Genomic DNA, 14036 nt, shown 5'->3' with positions numbered 1-14036 from the left:
ATGGCTCTGATAACAGAGAGCCTGTCCAACTAGTTGCTCCCAGGTCTGCAGCAAAATGAGCCAGTATTGTGCATGCCACCATAAGAGGATTTAGGTTCTAGCAAAATTAAGAGAAAAATCACAGATTATAGCTTTATTATTGTCTCCATCATTGATCTGTCATAAAAATTAACATTCAAATATCATCCGTCCATTCATTCTTCTACTGATGATCTTTCATGAGCCAGATACTATACTGTCAAGAAATTACCACAATTAACAAGATGTCTGGGGCTCCTGCCTCCACTGAGTTTATATCCTGGAAGGGGAAAACCAACAACAACCAAATAAAGAAGCTATGGTTTTGCATTCTGGTAGGTAACAAAGAGGAAAGCCACATGTCAAGACATGTCAAGACATAACTAGACAGTTGGTGGGTGGATGAGATTGAAGATCTACTTTAGGAAGGGGGACTGGGGAAGGTTCCTCAAAGGAGGTGACCTTTGCTTTGGTGTGTAAAAGGTGAGAAGATAACCATCAGGAAAAGCCCAAAGGAAATGCATTCCAGGCAAAGGGAAAAAGAGAAAGAGTTCAGTGTTTTTGAGAGGTAGAGAGGCCAAGATACTTAAGCGTAATAAGCAAAAGGGAGGCATTTCAAAAACTAGCTCAGGGAGGTAGGAAGAGGTAGGAAGAGCCCAGGTCAGGATGGCCTTTGAAGATCATTACAAAAAAACTAGATTTTAATCTCAAGTCAATAGCAAGTCATTGAAATATTTGATCTTTGTGTATCTTAAGAGGCATACTCTCGGTGGACTAGGACTGCGGAGAAGAGCAAGAGTGGAAATGGAGCCCTTTGCTGTGGTCCAGATCAAAGATGACAGTGGGACTGACCAGACCCGTGGTGGCGCAGGAGAGGAAAGTCCACAGATTTGCAGACCACTCCGTTTTTGCTTGAGCAACTGGATAAATCATGTCGCCATTCGCTGGAAAGAAAAGGGCTGAGGGTTAAGGTGATGTGTAGGAATGAAAAGTATCGTCTGTGTCATACTATGTTTTAGATGCTTACTAGACATTTAATTTGGGTTGTCAGGTGGATGAGAGAAGGAGATATAAATTTGAAGCAAAGACACCAGCATAAAAGTGAGGCCGGGGCTCTCCAAAATTGGTAGGTGAGGTGGAAAGGATGCCATCAATGACAAAGATGAAAGGTGCAGGAGAGGCAAAAAAAAAAAAAAACTGAAAGAAGGTAGTCTCGAGAAACTGAGTCCTTTTTTTCAAGAAGGAGCAAATGCCTGACCACTATGTCAAAGGAAAGGTAGAGTCAGATGAGGCTAGAGATACACCCATGGGATTTGAGATATCAAAGCATTATGGATGTCAACAAAAGCAGATGCACTATAGTTTTTTTAAAAAAGCATACAGTGGGGCGCCTGGGTGGCTCAGTGGGTTAAAACCTCTGCCTTCAGCTCAGGTCATGATCCCAGGGTCCTGCTTCCCTTCCTCTCTCTCTGTCTGCCTCTCTGCCTACTTGTGATCTCTGTCTGTCAAATAAATATTAAATAAAATCTTAAAAAAAAAAAAGCATACGGTGTGGAAGGTAACTATTAAGAGTCATTTTCAGTCATTTCCAAAACTACCTTGCATGGAATTATACCCACATACACACAGGTCCTTTTTTTGTCCTTTGAACCTAAAACATAAATGAAAACACCTCTTAGATGTTCTTTTTATATGGCTCATTTTGAAGAACTCTCCGTATCAGTACGTACAGACTTAGAACATCACTTTATTGGCTACTTACTTCTTTGTTACAAGGATTTAACCCGTACCTTTGATCTCTCCTTGCACTGTGTAATTCATTATACTGTGTTGGACACTATACTTCTCAAGTGTTCTGTTGGTGTGCATTCAGCGACAATGATTGATGTTCTAATGTGGGGGAGAATCAGACAGCTAAGGGATGACCCCACAGAGATCAGAGCTGGAACCAAAAACTCAAAGAGTCTTTCTGTTGCACCGTATTACCTCCTTCGGTGTTGCGAGAATTGGTTGACATTTGGTGGAACTGAGCACAGAAACAAAATTTACAGGCACTTATTAACAAATCAGGTCTTTTCAATGGTGATCTTCTAATTAGATTTCTTATTCACTCTTGCATTCATTAAAATAAATACATGGACCAGTATGATTTCCCTTCAAAGCCAGGCAATTAAAACGGCTCTGGGTTGTGTTGTTGCTGCTTGGTTTTGTTTCTTGTTTACTGTTTTCACTTACTCCTTAGGTTTGCATGTCTTGTGGCTCCAAAATCCCCTTCTGAAAACCTGTTACAGATCACATGTCTGCGACCCCCAAACTTCAAACGTTGAAACCCCTAATATCCGATGTGATGGTATTAGAAGGTGTGGCCTTTGGGAGGTGGACAGGTCACAAGGCTGGAGCTCACAGGGATAGGACGAGCGCCCTTATAAAGGAGAGCCCAGAAAGCTCCCCTGCTCCTGAGGCCAGGTAAGGACACAACAGGAGGACGGCTGTCTGTGAACCAGGAACTGAGTTCTCACCAGACACCAAGTTGACCGGCACCTCAATCTTGGACTTGCCAGCTCCAGGACTAAAAGAAATACATTTCTGCTGTTTATAAACCACCCAGACTCTGGTATCCTATTACAAAGTAAATGGAACAAAGGTAAGACCGTCCAATCTTAGAAATTCAGAATGTTGTCATCACCCTCCATGTTCTAGACCCAGCATCTACTTCTTCAGATTCAGACATCTGGCAATACTATCTCATCTAAGAAAATAATAAAGATTTTACATGTGATACCCTTCCTTCAAGCGGCTGACGTGACTTACGCAAAATATGTAGCGACTCTCCTCTGCCCCGTCAAATCTCTCTTCCTATTTTCCCACGACCATCACTTTCATTTGTTCTTTTCTTTGACTTACCCTGCTTCCCCAACCTTCATTCCCTGTTAAGACTATTTCTCCCAGCACGTTACAGGTGTCAGTGGAAAAGGGGGCAAAGCTCAGGCAAAGCTAGAACGAACCCTCCACCCTGTCCTCGGTGGTAGGACCCTTTGCTACAGAACTTGAGTGACCTTATCCCCAAAAGATCCTCGTATTTCAACTTGGAGATGAAGACACCGAGAAAAATCACATGTGAGCCACTCAGGGGAGCATGACCAACAGAGCAAATGCTGGTGTTCAGGTGAGGGTAAGACCCAGGCAAAGTTTCAAAAGTGCTGGAATCTTCCATGCCTTCCTCCCTTTCTCCCAACACAGCCTATTCAAGGGGTCACAAGCTGGGATGCCTCTCGGCCATGTTGTCTTTGGCCCACACAAATATTTTTGAACTTTGCAATTATTTGCCAGCCTTTAAAATCGGGAAATGCGATGCTGCCATCCAGACTGGCCAGTTCTTCGGAAGGGGCAAAACCGAGCCAGCCTGCCATGTGACCAGCGGCCCCAGCAGAGAGGCACCTGCTCCCTCCCCCTCAGCAAGGGTTTGCCCCATTATTTTCTATCTGGCCCATCTCACTCATTCTTGTTATCCGCTCTCCCACCATAGGCATGCGAATTTATAACCTTTGAAAACAAAGTCCTGCCAACCACTCTAATAAAGATTTTGCAACATTTCCAAAGTAGCTGAGAAATTTATTTATTTAATTTTTTAATTCACTCCTGCTTATAAGGGACTTGGGTCATGACTGAAACTTTCCCATCAGATAACCCAGCAGCATACACTCTGACTCTCTGGTTTTCTGACCATCCAGGCCTCTGGAAGACCTGGAAACGAGACAGGAAAGGAGGGCCAGTGGGGAACACAGTGAACGTTGTACCCACATACCTCCTTCTGCCTTCCCCAAATTCCTGGCCATCCTATCACCAAAAATGTGCCAAAGATTGCGAACTGGATTGCTTCTGCCAAGAATATATATGCATCCTAGTAGGGTTTTCAAAGACAAAGAAATGCTACCAAAAACCAGATGGGACTTCGCTATAATGGTTACATGTCACAGCTGAAAAGGTGGCGAAGAGAAGATAGGTTGGAACAAGACAGCCCCCAATGTGCCCCCTTGACTGCCATGTCCGTGTCCTCCCCGTGCATTGTCAGATGTGAGCCCACGCTGCTTCTGCTGCTTCTGGAGGAATCCATCCTCAGGATACTTGGTGACTGCCATTCACCGGCGAGATGCCGAGGGGCATATGTGCAATGATCACGGTTATAACATATGCTGAGAACACGAGGACTCGGGTGCCTGCCCCAAGACAACACCGCCACCGTCATCCCACCTCCACACGCCGGGGGTCATCCTGCACGGCTGGGCGAGCACCCACCCAGGAACGTGAGATGATAAAACCGCACTTCACAAAAGAAAGTCAAACCATTAAGTTATTATCACATTTAAAAGCAAAGAGTGGAAAATTAACCTGCCAAAGAAAACAGCTCGCAGGAGCAGCAGCTGGAATGAGGGCAGGCGGGGTGGGAGGAAGTGGAGCGTGGCCCCAACAGGAAGCACCTGAACTCAGGTGAAGGCAAATCCCACAGCTGCATCAGGCCCAATGGAATCTTCTGGGTAAAAAGGTGTGGCTGCGATTCATGCCTGGAGCCAGGGAAGGCAGAGGTCAGACACTTCTGAGCATCTATTTCTCAGTAAATGAGGTTTCTTTCCTTCCGAGGCTCCGCTAGGAGATCGGGTGCATGTGAACGACTTCTAACTGGTTTGGCTCCGAGCTAAGAACAAGAGGGAAGGCAGATGCTGTGGTCTCCATGGATCAATTAAAGATCAATCAGAAGTGGAGCTAGAATATTCCAAAATTACAAAGTGAGTCCATGGGGGAGATGGGGTTTGACTGAGAAGTGGATTTGTGCAGCGCCTCAGGAACATGGCAGCTAGGCGGAGGGAGGTCCTTCTGGACCCTTCCTCCATCATGTGACTGCAGGTCTTTCACTCTTGAGGCAACAAGAGGAAAATGCCAATCATCGGAAAACCAAGTCCTGGGCACAAGAGGTACCAGCCTGGGTTAGTAAGGAAACTTAGCCTCCCGGTCTTCTTGCCCAGGGCTAATTTCCCTCTAATCTTGCTAACTACATCCAAGCACTCCTTCCTCAGACCCCTTTATTTGTCGCTATATAATACCTGAACGCTTTGCCAGAAAGTTCTCTTCAGATGAAATGGCTTATGGATGAACGTCATGAATGGGCACTCGCTCTGTGAGCTAAAGGTTTGCACTTAACTCTGGGCCACATTTACAGGGGCACAATTGTTGCTCCTGGAGAAGAAGCAAAGGGCTTCTGATATTTACTGAACTGTTTTATATATATATATAGATATCTATATATATATATCTGGAAGGCAAAAAAAGAGAACCAACGGGTAGATGTTACAGGCAAGCCGATTAGAATTCACCAAGTTAAATCTCTTCAATTATAGCGGTGTTTGCTTTGTCCAGTACTGAAGCCCGTCACTAGGCATGCTTAACAGATCTGAACAAAATCCCTCTTAGCAGCACAGTGGAAGGGACGCCAGCATTGACTAGGAAAGAGAGAAGTCTCAATCTAAAGATCCTACAATTCTGCAGTAAACAGTATCATAGGAATAGTCTTTCCACAATCAACAGACCTGAACTCAGAAAAAGGGCTGGAAAAAATAATAAGACTGAAAGGACAGAACCTTTAGGATCAAATCCAATAGGCAAAGGGAGCTATACTTGTAAATTACACATGGATAGGACATGAGGACCAAACTTAATGGCATGGGGTTTTTTTGTTGTTGTTGTCATTTGTTTTTTGTTTTGTTTACCTTTTTAAAAATTTTAAATGCTTACTCTAATAGGAAAATTTGGATTCTGGTTTTTCTACTCTGGGTAAGGAGGAGAATGAAAAATCTCGCCTCCACCCAGTGCCCATGTCTGCATGAGCAGCACAGAAGCTATAAAAAATGTCCATTCTGGGGCGCCTGGGTGGCTCAGTCAGTCAAGTGTCCAAATCTTGATTTCGGCTCAGGTCGTGATCTCAGGGTCATGAGATTAAGCTCCAACAGCTGGCTCTACACTCAGCGGGGAGTCAGCCTGAGAGTCTCTCCTCCCCCCACCCCCTCCCCCTGCTCACATACGCACTCTTCCTCTCTCTCTCTCTCTTAAATAAATAACTAATCTTAAAGAAAAAAAAAAAGGAACTTCCATCCATAGATGACAGCCTCTTTGACCAAATGCCACAGGGCTGGCAAAGATTTCTAAACAGATTAATGAGAGGCTTCTGAGAATGTTAACTCAAAACCATTGTTTCTAAGATACAGCTTGGGTCTCTTGGAGAAAAAAGCTGGCCAGTTAAAAGGAAAGGTATGGATATGAATATTGTAGACTCACTGGTCGAGTCACTGTAACATGGCACCAACATTTTCTGCAAAACTGTTATTACTGTACTAGTGGCGCTGTCTTAGAAGTCTGTGAAGCTCTGTCATTTAAAAAGCTAATCATAACATAATGTTAACATATGGAAACCAGGCTATCCTTGTTCTCCAGGCTCAGGTGCCCCTACTGACCACAGCATTTTCTTAGCACCAGAAGGGTTGGTCTTACAACCCTTCCGGCCACTTCTGCATTTCCTTCTTTAGAACCCTTTAAATAAAAACAAAAGCAGAGGGAAAAAAACGAACAAACGTGCAATTTACTACAGCAAGTAAAAGCCAGGATCCGTTTAGCGTGTGTATTCCCTGCAATTCACTGGTATGCCCCTTCTTAAGAAAATGACAATCAAAAATAACTTCGCTGTACCACTGATGTTTGCCACCAAGCCATGCCACACGGTCCCACCACCCAAATCACACATGCGTCTCCACTCTGGCACACTAACCGTCCACCATACACCCACCCAACAATCAAGAAAAGAAGACCTTCCTAAGAAAGCAAGTCACACAGACACTAGCTTTACACCCCCAATGGGATCTGCCGGGAGTGAAACATACAAAGTCAGCCCACACACTTTCACGTGGCCTCAAAGTATCTCCCCATCAAACACTTACTCATAGAAAGAGGAAACCAGTCTTTTTAATGTGGAGAAGACTGGCAGATGCTATGTGTGTCACCACCAAGGGACCAAAGTTAAAATCACGAGTAACGAACCAAGTTGGCATCACACACTTCCTGATCTGATGTGCTTAGAACCCAGCACTCCTCTGGTGTTCTTGCTAAACCTGAATTAATCATGACATTAGATAATCTACAAAATACCAGGCCTGTAACCTTCAGAAAGACTGCTAGCTGTCTGAGCGCCTGGGTGGCTCAGTCGGTTAAGCATCTGACTTTTGCTTTCAGCTCAGGTCATGACCTCAGGGTCCCAGGATTGAGCCTCGTGATGGGCCCACACTCAGCCGGGAGTATCCTTGAGATTCTCTCCCTCTGCCCTTCTCCCCACTTGCATGTGTGCATGCTCTCTCTCTCTAAAATAATCTTTAAAAGTAAAAAAGTGTTAGTTGTGAAAGGAAAAATAAAAAGAAAGAAAAGAAAAGGAAAAGAAGTATGACACAGTCTACAAAGGGGACATCAGACAAATTGGCAGCTAAATGTGTTCTTGGCCAAGAAAAGAGACAACTGGCAAAACTTGAATGAAATCTGTAGACTGGATAATAATATTAAATCATTGTTAATATCCAGATTTTTACAGAATGTTAACTGTCTGTACTTGTGCTTATAATAACAGAAGGTTCTTGGTTTGAGTAAATACACAGTGAAATCCATAAAGTCATAGGGGCATCGTGTGTGTAACTTGCTCCCAAATTTTCAGAAAAAAAAAAAAAAAAACTTATGTACATATATTTGTACACACACATGGACATGTGTGTGGGTGTGGGTGTGTGTATAGAAAGGAGAGAGAGAATATGATCAAATAAGTATGGTAACATGTAAAACACAAACATTAACATTTGGGGAATGTGGGAAGCTTACATAGGGATTCCTCACAACATTTCCATGACTTCTCCAAGTAAAAAGCTTTTCAAGATTAAAAAACAATAATAATGACCCAAGTGGGTCTGAGCTTTCCAAGGACGGAGCTGGAGAAGGAGGAGGAATATCCCATCTCCGTCCCATCTGCTCCCCCATCCCCAACACCTGAGAAGCACCGGATTGTTGTTGGTTTCCCTGACAGCTACTTTGGAAGCCTACGGTGAGTTCGCCCAGGGCACCGCTAGATCTCCAGAGCCCCAAAGCCTAGTATAGGGCCTGCCATATACTGATGGCTCAAGAAATGGTCAGTGAGTGAATGAGCTATGAGAAGTCTCTGAGAGAAACCGGGGACAGCCCCCACCAGGGTGCTCCAGCCGCAAAGTCGGTAGAGTATGGCGCTCTTGTATAAATGGCTAGGTGGGAATGAGGGGCAGGAGGCATCCGAATAAAGAGTAAGATATGGTTCTCCCAAGGGGTATTCTCTTTATTGAGGAGCAATGGTTAACTGAGCATGAGTCCTAGAGTTGTCCTGAAACGGCCCTACTCTCTGGACTGGGGGAGGGAGGACATACATTCCAGGTACGATGTGCGCCAGTGCCCAAGGTCTCTGGGGGATCCCACATAAGCTATCTGATGTACCGAGATGAACAGAAATGAAGACCAGGGAGGGCCCTCTGGGTGGCTCAGTCAGTTAAGTGTCTGACTCCTGGTTTCAGCTCAGGTCGAGATCTCATGGGTCGTGGGACTGAGCCCCACATCGGGCTCCATGCTCAGCAAGGAGGCTGCTTGAAGGTTCTCTGCCTCTGCACCCCCAATAAAAATAAATAAAAATCTAAAAGAAGAAGAAGAAGAAGAAAGGGAGGAGGAGGAAGACAAGTAGACCAAGATTCCCCAAGATGACATTAAAGACTGAAACAGCTCCCTAGTCAGTAAATACTTCATTATGAACACAATGCCTCATTACATTCTGTTCTTACCTCCCAAACCGACTAGCACTTGGTTTCTCAAATTCACACTGACTACACACATGAGGTATGAAATTGGAATCATTTTAATTACCAAAGTTCAAGAAAGCTTCGAAAAAAGTTGTTTAGCAGATGAAAAACGTGACTTTGCTTCAAAAATTCAGCTAATTCAAGAACATCCCAACAGATTGCTTTTCCAGAGACATTCAAGTCTGAATAGAGATGAAAGGGGGTTGGGGGGGGGAACAATCCTCGGGCCACCGGCGTGTAAGTCTTAGGGGATGTTCCTATAACCCAAAACTGGGTTATAGAAAATTGGGACCTACAAGAAATGTGCTTTCTCGGATCACTGAGATCTAAGTTCACAATCATGAACACCATGTGATAATATTCCAGAAACAAATTAAACAAGGCAAACCGTGGCACATAAGAGAGGGCAGGATTCCAAATGGCAAACCTGATTTGCATATTAATGCAAAGAAGGACTTTTTGCTTTAATGAGGAATACAATTTTCGTGGAATCTCTAGGTGAGACTGCTGTGCTCACTTGTAAGGACTTGTTCACCAACTTATTTGAAATCTAAAACATAATGGGGATGGGGGAAAAAAACCCTTCTTAATGAATAAGTAATCACCAGTGAGCCCACAGAAGAACTGGGGCAGGCTGGTACAGCTGCCTTGCTCTCCATTTTACTTGCCACAACTGGGGGGCCAACTAGCTCCCCCTCAGAGTCAATGCCCTCCTCTAACTTGACAAGGACGGGGGTGTAACTCGCCCTGAGCGTTAGCTGCCAGCTACTGGTTGATTTGTCCCTAACAACACCCTTCCGCTTCCTATCTCCCAGTTTGAAGCTGCCCCGCCTCTCTAGAATGAAGTGGGAGAAGGTAGACGTATCACATCGCCTTCTAGGTACTCCCAAGGGGATGTTGTTTATATAACCCCAAAGGACACGGAGTAAAGACAACGTGCAAGAACGTTACCTGATGAGCCCTACCTCGGGATCAGGAGCCAGCTTCCATGCCTTCTGTGCTCAGTATCCCTCCCGTCCCCAACATGATCTAGTCCTCGGGCTGCCAAGGGCATGGCTCTACCAGCGTCAGCGGAAATTGCAAGGATCCGTGGTGACCTGACACCTGACCTAAGGGTTCTATTAGGGACCCCTCTATGGAGTTCGGCTAGAACCTCAGATCTACACGCAAATCAGTACACAGTGCGGTACTCTTCTTATTTCAACACATCCGAATCAATCGATATCTCCCCTCCCACAGACTCCTCCATTCTCCATGAAAACCCATACTCATGATACCCCTGGGCTGTCATACCAGCAGGACGATAATGGCATTTTGGTGAAAATCAAGCCCTCATCTATTTTGGTCTGAAGCGGAAGCCAAGACACTAGATCCAAGGATAATAGGACGGCTCCCGAAATGTGAGTCTTCGCGCTGGTCATCAGTTGCTGGTGTGCTATTACCAATGAAAAATGCAGAAGCTTTCGCTTCTTGGTTCCCACCCCCAACTGGTTCTTCTTACCTTTGGTTCCATTGAAATGAAACTGTGGGTTCCTCTGCTCGAGAGAACTGACCTTTTAATCGTCCTGCTATGGTAGAAGTGGTAGTAGTCCTTCAGGGCCCCGATCTGCAAAGACAGGAGGAGAAGCCCAGAAGGGAGTTAGTGGGAATTAAAGAGTCTTCTGTGTTCCTGTGTTGCATGAAAATAAGAACACAAAACAAAACAAAACAAAAAAAGGTCCATAAATTATGCAGTTGCCTCTATGCTTAAATGTTACTTGAACCCTGGTGATCACTTTTCCAAAGAAGGACATGTGACATGAAATGGAGTGTCCTTGAGGCAGTGACTGCGGAACTCAAGATTATAATGGGGCAGCTTAGCTCTCCGTATCTCCCTTTTAATGTTTAATTTATATGCAGCATTTTAAGTAATTCTATATCCATTTATATCCAAATGTGGGAAAGAGAAAAAAAAAATCAAATAGCGATCTGGTTATAAAAACACGCTGCATTCTGTTTGCTCCGAGAAATGTACAATGAAGGACCTCGTTAGATTATTTATATCATCAATTTGAAATCAGTCCTGAGCAGTTGGTCATTCACAAAGGAAACACTACTTAAGTTTGTTTCCTGCCTTCAGTCAGCAGTATAACGACATCGCAGTTATGCATTTATTACAAACTAAAAGTGGGCGGCGGTATCTGGAACCAGACGAAGATCGCATACCCTAGCTAGCAGCTACGCAACCCGGGTAAAGCCAGTGCAAGCCAGTCGATCACAACCCCTTCTTTCAACATACTCATCTTCTCACCTGCGCACCCCTCCCTTTTGTTGAAAACAGTTCAGTCTGCTTAGGATAGCTTTGAAAATAAGTCACTGGCACTTTCAGAAAACAAACAAAATCCCAGATAATCAGGTTCTCTCAGCAGATTATCAGATGTGGGTCACATATTATGGAAATGGAACAAGAAAGCAAATGAACACAGAAGAGCCTGGTTCTCGCTCTGGGTGACACTGCTCAGAAGTGGCTTCTTAGCTAAATCCCATGTACTTACTATGCCTCCATTTCCATTCCTATAAAACCAGGTGTTGGGCTGGTTAACGTCTTTTTTTTTTTTTTTTAAGAGTTTATTTATTTATTTGACATACAGAGATCACAAGTAGGCAGAGAGGCAGCAGAGAGAGGGGAAGGGAAGCAGGCACCCTGCTGAACAGAGAGCCTCATGTGGAGCTCAATCCCAGGACCCTGGGATCGAGATCTGAGCCAAAGGCAGAGGCTTTAACCCACTGAGCCACCCAGGCACCCCTGGGCTGGTTAACTTCTGAGATCACTGCAGCCCTCAAATTCCATCAAATTCTACTCTTTGACAATGACACTTTTTTTTCCTTCTTTGCTTTGCCCTAATACATCAAATGGGCTATTTCTCCAGAACATCATGGCTCTACCCTAAAAGAATAAAGAATAACCATCAACAGGATGGTTTCCAATGGGGACAATTCAAAAGTTGGCTTTCTTAATTAAAAAAAAAAAAGGAAAAAACTTCATTGGCCCATCTTCATTTTTCCAGATAAAAGGTTTATTTTTTTAATTCCCTTCTTTCCACCGATTCTCGAGCATCATTCTATCTCTCTGGTGAGGATGACTGACCCAGCTTCTGTGCCACTGAAGAGTCACCCCCTACCTGGGACTTTACACTCTAAATGAATGACTCAAATTACCATTGGATAGGACAGTCTGAAGTCACACATTTTTAACTCAAGTGGAAACTGCCCAGATATACACAGGAAAAGATCGGGAACTCAGAAACAGCAGCAAACAATGAGGAAGAAGACACAGATATCCACAGATATCCTCAGTGTCCAAGAGGGTTTCAAGGAGGGATTTACAGGCCAATTTTAAGATTCCAGAGGACTAAGGGTAGAATTCACAAATGGGCTGTGTAATCCTTTATAAGAAAATCTTAAAATCCCAAGGAGCTTAGAGCTTTCATCTCATGTAGCTTTTGTCAAGAGCGCTCCTTGGGTAAACACAGTAGTTTCTGTGGAAAGGGACATAAAATCTTTGGGGAAGAACTTTATACAGAACCTAGCACCAGTGTGCATATGGTCCATGAGTTTCAGACCATGCCCATGCAACTACAATGGAACCTCTTTAATGATAGGAAATAGTTGAATTCAACTGAACCATTAAACTCAAATGTGGATGAAATATGTCCTGAAGATTTAATTCTGATCCTTTGTGGCTTCTTTGGTAAAGACTGGAATCCTGGACTTACATAGCGTGTATGAAGCTGGAAAACAGAACCCTCGTCCTGACTTAACATGCTTTGGGATGTTGGATACACCACTGAACTATGTTGGGCTTTGGTTCCTCACTGTAAAATAAGGACACAGCAGGCACAGCGGACAGAGACTGGGTATCAGAGTCAGATGAGGCTTAAAAATGTGTACGGGTGAGTGTGGTTATAAGGACTGAGCAGCGTAACAGGTGCACTGCCTGGTCAAGGCCTTGCTGGGTATGTAGTTTCTGATTATCGGTTTCCCTTCTAAATTTAAACTTCACTCCTACCTTCTCTCACCTCTTGTCCTGCAATCCCTTACCTCTATCCCTTGGTCAGAATTCCTCTTGCTGTGCCCTACCTAGTATCACCTCTTGACTTCCCTCATCTTAACTGGCCAACTTTAGAAAGTCTGATGATACACTGTTGGCAAGGACGTAGGCACAAATGCAGCATACGTAGGACTGGGAAAGAGCACTCCTTGGGACAACTGTTTGGAAAGCCATTCGGTAATATCAGTAAAATTATAAACTGTACCCAACCTTTGACCCAGCTTTTCCACTTCTAATAATTATACAGATATAGTCACTTATGTATAAGAATGGATGTTGGAGAAATTCTGTAAAGCAAAATAATTCAAACAACTAGCTATAGTCAGTAGGTGTTTGGCTCTATATGAGCTGAAAGAATTGATCTCAAAGGAAGGATGGAAAGAAAAAAGGAAGGAAGGACGGATGGGGGAGGGAGGGAGGAAGGAAGGAGAGAGAGAAATAGAAAGAGAAAAGGAGGGAGGGAGAGAGAAAATAGGACCTCGTTTTCGTAGGAGAACAAAGAAAGAATCTGTACTACATGTATGCTTATAAGCACAGGATATCTCAAGAAGAATACTTGAACTACAGAGAGAGCTTTTCTTTTCATTGTTTATGTGTATGTATTATTTCTTAAATTTAAAAAACTAATTAAAAATGAAAGAAATAGCACCTAAATGAACTAGCGTACACCCGCAGGTGGCACCTACTCTTCCGGGGGCAAATCCACTTCCCAACGTCTGTGTGCCTAGTACAAGGGCCACCTTTCTCCAGGCCGTGAGATCCCTCTAGCAGGAAGCTCTGCTTTACCTCCACCTTGCAGGGGTCCTGTTTCCTCTACAGAGTCAGGGAACGGTGTTCTATGACTGAGTGATGGCTCATTGACTAAAGGCCTACCATGTGCCGGGCATCGCCCAGCTCTTCTGCAGGTGACTGTATTTAACTGAATTCCCCCAGGAACCCTAGAAGATAAAGATCGTTACCTCCACTTTGATCAATGAGGTTGTGGGAGATCGGGGAGTGCCCACACCTACACAGCTAGGACGGGAAGG

At 44.2% G+C, this 14036-nt stretch overlaps 1 protein-coding gene across 2 annotated transcripts in view; it reads right to left on the bottom strand.

Moving 5' to 3' along the window:
- The window catches only part of LOC111153546 (proprotein convertase subtilisin/kexin type 5), a 455156-nt gene that overhangs the window by 403872 nt on the left and 37248 nt on the right, over positions 1–14036 (bottom strand). For both annotated transcript variants that reach the window (XM_022512624.1, XM_022512625.1), the window contains exon 2: positions 10420–10524. In XM_022512624.1, the coding sequence (XP_022368332.1) occupies positions 10420–10524 (105 nt within the window). The remainder of the gene's footprint in view (positions 1–10419; positions 10525–14036) is intronic.

The sequence above is a fragment of the Enhydra lutris genome, unplaced genomic scaffold (genome assembly GCF_002288905.1).
Source record: "Enhydra lutris kenyoni isolate GAN:26980312 unplaced genomic scaffold, ASM228890v2 scaffoldscaffold33, whole genome shotgun sequence".
NCBI classification, from domain to species: Eukaryota; Metazoa; Chordata; class Mammalia; order Carnivora; family Mustelidae; genus Enhydra; species Enhydra lutris.
Note: the sequence above shows the minus strand (reverse complement) of the source record. Positions and strands in the feature narration are given on the sequence as shown.